Here is a 5,933-nt window from a genome sequence, read left to right on the forward strand (position 1 = left end):
CAAGGTAAAATGAGAATTCTGTACTAGTGATTGATCTTATCAACAAATAAAAGAGTAATTAAATATTCATATTTATTCATTATTTGAAAATTGTTTATTATCTATGAAAAATTATCTATAAAATATTTTTCTTAAATAATTGTATTTTATTTACGAAAAATGATCGTAGATAAAATTAAAGTTCGTGAGTAAAAAAAATAAATTTTCATTAAAAATATTTGTTTAGCATTATGACATATAATTTTTTTACCATCCTATTAAAAGATAGTCCTAGTTATGGTTGAAAAGTGTCTAGAAGTTAGTGTTGCTTTATTTATTAATCCTAATATCATTTTTTGTTGAACCATTCATGCTCAAATTTTATTTTTAGGTGGTCAACATTTATTCCATGTTATATGATCATCATAATAAAAATTAATAAACACACTCTGAGCTAAAAAAATTAAAATATTTAATATATTACATAGTTTACATCTCATCAGGTACTCATCTTATCATGTACTACTTATTCCCTTTTGAATTATATATCAATTAAAATATCATTATAACAACAAGTGAAGACACGTACAGTTTGATAAAAAGAAGTAATAAAATTATTATTATTATTATTATATATTTTTATAATTATAAAATTAAATATAACTAATTTCTATAATTTTATTATAAATAGTTTTTATTTATTTTGGTAGATAATTTTATAATTAAAAAATATTAAGTTTAAAAATGGTCGGTTAAATTAAAAAAATGGTTACAACTAAAGTAATAAAATAATTATTTTAATTTAAAAAAACTTTTATTTAGAAGATAAAATTTTAAAAAAATGTGGACATAAAAAAATATTCTTTTTATATAGATATATACATCTCAACATTAGTTAATAGTATTTTTGATATATATTGAAGGTTTTTTCTCAGTCGACATAAAAGTATTTTTTTTTTAAATCTTCAATCTCAATGTGTTTTGTTTTGTTATTATGTTTCAAATGCTCATATCATATTATATATTTTATTCACATATACGATATTTTTTGGACCTTTTACACTATAATTCAACAAGTTGCATATATTAAAAAAATAATTAATTGTATAAAATAACATGGGATACATATGAAAATATTTATTGGAAAATACTTAAATTCTCTCCTCCCATAACAATTTTAAATTTTCAATCATCAAATAAACTTTTTTGTATCATTTTCAAGTTGACTTCATGTACAAATCCGAAAGTAACTTATAAATTATAACAAAATGGACCATAAACCTAGTGTTAATACTTAAGCTAAACAAATTCATTTCATTAGTAACTAATATAAACATTATACTTTTTTTTATTTGTTATCAAATTAAGAATACGTTATCAATGTTTTTCATTCCAAAGAATTAACTATTTTTGTTACAATAACCCTGTTTTATTGTGATAACAGGTTTTCTATTATCTCATAATAATGTGGATAACTACTGCTTTCATTAGTATTTATTTAACAACCCTAGCCACATAATACATGTTTATTACAAATAACTCAATAAAACATATAATACACATTTTATATTTTTGGAGTCCTTTATCGGTTTACTATACTTCTAAATCAATTTATTACTAATCAATTGAGGATGTCTATATCTAGGGATGTCAACGCGGCGGCTAGATAAATATCCGTTTCGTTCCAGTATTCATATCCGTCACAAGTATATGTTATGCGGGTATCCACATAATTTTTTAATATCCACAGGGTACCGGTAAGTATTTACAAAAAAATAAAAATAAATATTTAACAACATATTTCAATCGTAAATTCAAATAAATTACAATACATAGCATTCATAAATTTTAAACAAAGTTCAAATAACTCATTTAAATAGTGTTGAATGACAGATTACAAATAAATGAATTTTTTTTAAAACTAATTGATAAAAAAATAACTCATTCAAAATCAATATGTTAATATTTTAATTTTTTAATTTAAATTAGAGTATAGCGGGTACGGGTATCTATGGATACAGATACTATGATACCCGTACCCACCCCGTTATCATGCGCGTATTAAAAATATCCATACCCGTTACCCGCGGGTATCCATTTACAATATTTATTTCCTACCCGTTGTGAGTTTTATCCGCCCCGCAGGTACGGATTTTTTTGACATCCCTATCTATCTACATTAGAAATACTAGCGTAAACACAGGCGCTATCACGCCTGTGTGTACACATTTTTTGAATTATATTAATAATTGATGATATTGTAATGTTATTAAGTTAATAAACAAAATAAAAGTATATTTATAAAAAATAAAGTGAAATGTATAGAGAAAATATGAGAAAAATAACTGTTGATGAATAGTAGGAGAAGAAAAAGAAGGAGATAAGTAAATAATTTTATAAAAACTTGTAGAAGTAACTGTTTATTTTTAAAAATTTAATAAATAATTAAATTGTAAAGGGTAAAGTTGGAATTATAAAATGTGGACAAAGAGGGAATCTCCTTTATATATAGTTATAGATATTAAACTTTTGAAGGAAACCAGATCATAACATAAGAAGTAATATCAAAATTAAATATTATTTAATAACTTCTTTTCGCAAATATACGATATTAATAAGTTAAAAAGGTTAATAATTTAATCAATTAATATTATTAGTTTTTTTTTTGGATAATTTTAATATTTTTTGTAAATTAAATTTCAATAATTAATGTGTAGTAAACAAAATAATAACAGTAATACTAAGTACAACAACAAATAATAATAATAATAATAATAATAATAATAATAATACAAATAATAAATTTTAAATTTATGATACACAAATATTTTTTCTAAAAGAAAAAACTATATCCGATATTAAAACTATAATATAAAACACTTATCTAAATTATATAATTATTATATTTATAATAAAATTATGAAATTTATTTATTTATTTATTTTATAAATAGTAAACTAATTATCTCAAATCTTTTGTCGGCTCTGCTTGTTGCTCTCGCGAAAATGAGAAGGAAATCGGTTTTTATAAGTTTAGAACATATATTAACCATTTCTTAATCTTGATAAATTTAGTTATTTCGTGTTATCATTATTATTATTATAAATAAAAAAATTATTTAAGTATGAATAAATTATAAAAAGTATTTCATGTAATATATTAAAAATTAAATTAATTATTAATTATTCAATTTTAAAATTTTGTTTTCATCATAGCTCGTGTTAACTCAATCAACTTCATCCTTTTCTTACTAAAGTTTTTGTAATTTTAGATTTTGTTTTTTTTTAATGATATGAAAATTTTAAAAATCATTAGTAACGAAGATTAATTTAGTATATTGATAACCTTAAAAAAATCAACTAAATTGAGTCGTTTCCTTTGTACGTGGCATTATATTATATTGAATAAGGAGTATAGTCTCTACATTCCAGATTAACTTTCGCTTAAGATTTGTTTTTTTTGAAGAAATAAATAAATGTAATATATTCTTTTCATTCTAATAAAATATTTATAAGATTTTCTGTTTCATCATTTTTATTTATAAACTATAATAAATACATATACGGAGGCTGATAAAGAAATTTGAAAAAAGATAAGGATATAAATAATAAAAAGGTAATCAAAGTTGTTTTAATTTTGAAAACCATGGTTAAATAAAAATAAATCCCTTTGAAAATACGATTCTTTTTTAAAGTAAACACCAGAAGAATTACATGTTATTTCGTGTAACTTATTCAAACATAAAATACGAAATTGGTAAAAAAAAAGTAGTAATATGTTGAGACCATTAAAAAAAACACCTAAATTACAAAGTAATAATATCTTAACTGCACTTACTTTATTTGTTAACTTAAAATTCTAATAGATATTATTATATTATCAAATGAGTTTTTAATTTGGTGTATTTTTTTTAGAATATCGTTAAATCGATAAAGTATTACTAAAATTGGTGAGTAGGGTTTACAAGTAGGAGTTAATATTATAATAACAGCTAACCCTTCTGTTTAGATTTTATTGTTTTTTCTCTGTATATATAGTATCCGATGTGGGACTACACAAAAACAACAAAACCAAGTTTAGCACAAATTACTTTTTTCATGAACACGATGATGAAGGTTTATCTCACGTTCTCTTTTCTTCTGGCGGTTCTGCTTGTTGCTCAAGCACATGGAAAAGAAAAGGAGATAGGGTTCTATCAGCTCAAGAGAGGAAATTTGAAGATGAACTTGACCAATTATGGTGCAACAGTGGTCTCCGTCATAGTTCCTGATAAACATGGTATGTTTTACACTGTGTTTTCGAATATCTGTGCTCTTTAAACAAATATCACATAGCTTCTTCTCTTATTTCTCTCCTCAGGAAATTTAGATGACATTACTCTCGGCTACGATGACATCGAGCAATACAAGGTATGATCAAAGTCTCAAGAAAAACATGTTTCTCCACCCTAGAAATTTGTATATAAAGTTGAAACTTTTTGCAGAATGATTCATGGTACTTTGGAGCACTTATCGGACGTGTGGCAAATAGAATCGGACATGCTCGGTTTACATTGCACAACCATACGTATAACCTACCTGCTAATGATCACGGAAACACACTCCACGGTATGCATACTTTATTTTTCATTTACAACAATAATGAAATTAAACATAACAAACATAACAAAACAATTTGTCGGAATGAAATACCAGGTGGTTTCACAGGGTTCGGTGATGTTATATGGACAGTGAAAGCCCACAAGGAAGACAGTTACATAACATTTACCTATGACAGTCAAGACAACGAAGAAGGTATATACATTCTTTGACAACTTAGTTATTGCTACATTACATAATCTGAATGCTAACTTTTTTATTTATTTTGCTCTTCGAATCACAAATTTAGGGTTCCCCGGAAGAGTTGAAGTAGCAGTGACATACATGCTCCTCGGCAGAAACAAATATGTCGTGAAAATGATTGCGAAGCCAGTAGACAAACCCACACCAGTGAACCTGGCACAACACACATACTGGAATTTGGGAGGCCAAAAGAGTGGTGACATTCTGTCACACGAAGTTCAAATTTTTGGCTCAAAGATCACTGCAGTGGACAACAACCTGATCCCTACCGGAAAATTAGAATCTGTGAAGGGCACCCCTTATGATTTTCTTGAACCGAGGACGGTTGGAAGCAGAGTGAACGAGGTTCCTGGTTTGTATGACATTAACTACGTGCTGGATGGAAATAGTTCTAGGCACTTGCAGAGGGTGGCGACGGTGAGAGAAAATGTGTCTGGGAGGAAACTGGAGTTGTGGTCAAACCAAGTTGGTGTGCAGTTTTATACGAGTGGCATGTTGAATGCTACGAAGGGTAAAGATGGTGCTGTTTATGATAGGTATGGTGGCATTGCTTTGGAGACACAGGGTTTACCTGATTCTGTGAATCATCCAGATTTTCCATCACAGATTGTTCATCCTGGTCACACCTACAAGCACTACATGGTTTACAGATTCACAGCTTGCTGCTAATTTTAGGATTCGTTTGTTGTTAGGTTTATTCTTTTTTCTTCTCTATACTGTCAATGATATTTGTTATGGTTTCAAATAAAGGTTCTGTTTAAATTAGATGATCCAAGTGTGTTGTTTTATTTTTATTTTTATTTTTATTTATAGTGAAGATTTAAAACGGAATTGATTAGAAAACTGACTCAATTTTTATTCGTAAACTTTTAAGTCTGATAATAACATAATTATTTTTTTAATATTCTGAAAATTATTGAAAATAATCACATTTTATATATTGTTGAGATTATTCTAAACGATCATAATTCGGTTTAAAACTCTTCATATCATGTCACAAAAAATTTAAAACTCTTCAATTATTTGGATTTGAACTAAAAAGAGAGAAGTGTGACAAATATGTTAATCTTATTTTATTTACTAAAAACTTAGCGGAATAAATTTTTTAACCAA

The 5,933-nt window shown here is 26.0% G+C and overlaps 1 protein-coding gene across 1 annotated transcript; it reads left to right on the plus strand.

Annotated features, from left to right (window-relative positions):
- Window positions 1–4,085: 4,085 nt before the first annotated feature.
- Window positions 4,086–5,489, plus strand: LOC114163402 (aldose 1-epimerase-like). The gene is made up of 5 exons (XM_028047719.1): window positions 4,086–4,257; window positions 4,339–4,388; window positions 4,463–4,586; window positions 4,674–4,772; window positions 4,867–5,489. Exons 1-5 carry the CDS (start codon window positions 4,086–4,088, stop codon window positions 5,487–5,489), a joined length of 1,068 nt encoding a protein of 355 aa, XP_027903520.1.
- Window positions 5,490–5,933: the final 444 nt, after the last annotated feature.

This window comes from Vigna unguiculata, chromosome 9 (genome assembly GCF_004118075.2).
Source record: "Vigna unguiculata cultivar IT97K-499-35 chromosome 9, ASM411807v1, whole genome shotgun sequence".
Lineage (NCBI taxonomy): Eukaryota > Viridiplantae > Streptophyta > Magnoliopsida > Fabales > Fabaceae > Vigna > Vigna unguiculata.

Bases quoted from the DNA above. Each gene is read 5' to 3' on its own strand.
- LOC114163402 (XM_028047719.1), top strand. From the start codon at position 4,086: ATGATGAAGGTTTATCTCACGTTCTCTTTTCTTCTGGCGGTTCTGCTT. The intron at 4,587-4,673 runs GTATGCATACTT...ATGAAATACCAG, and splicing joins TCACGGAAACACACTCCACG to GTGGTTTCACAGGGTTCGGT. The intron at 4,773-4,866 runs GTATATACATTC...TCACAAATTTAG, and splicing joins CAGTCAAGACAACGAAGAAG to GGTTCCCCGGAAGAGTTGAA.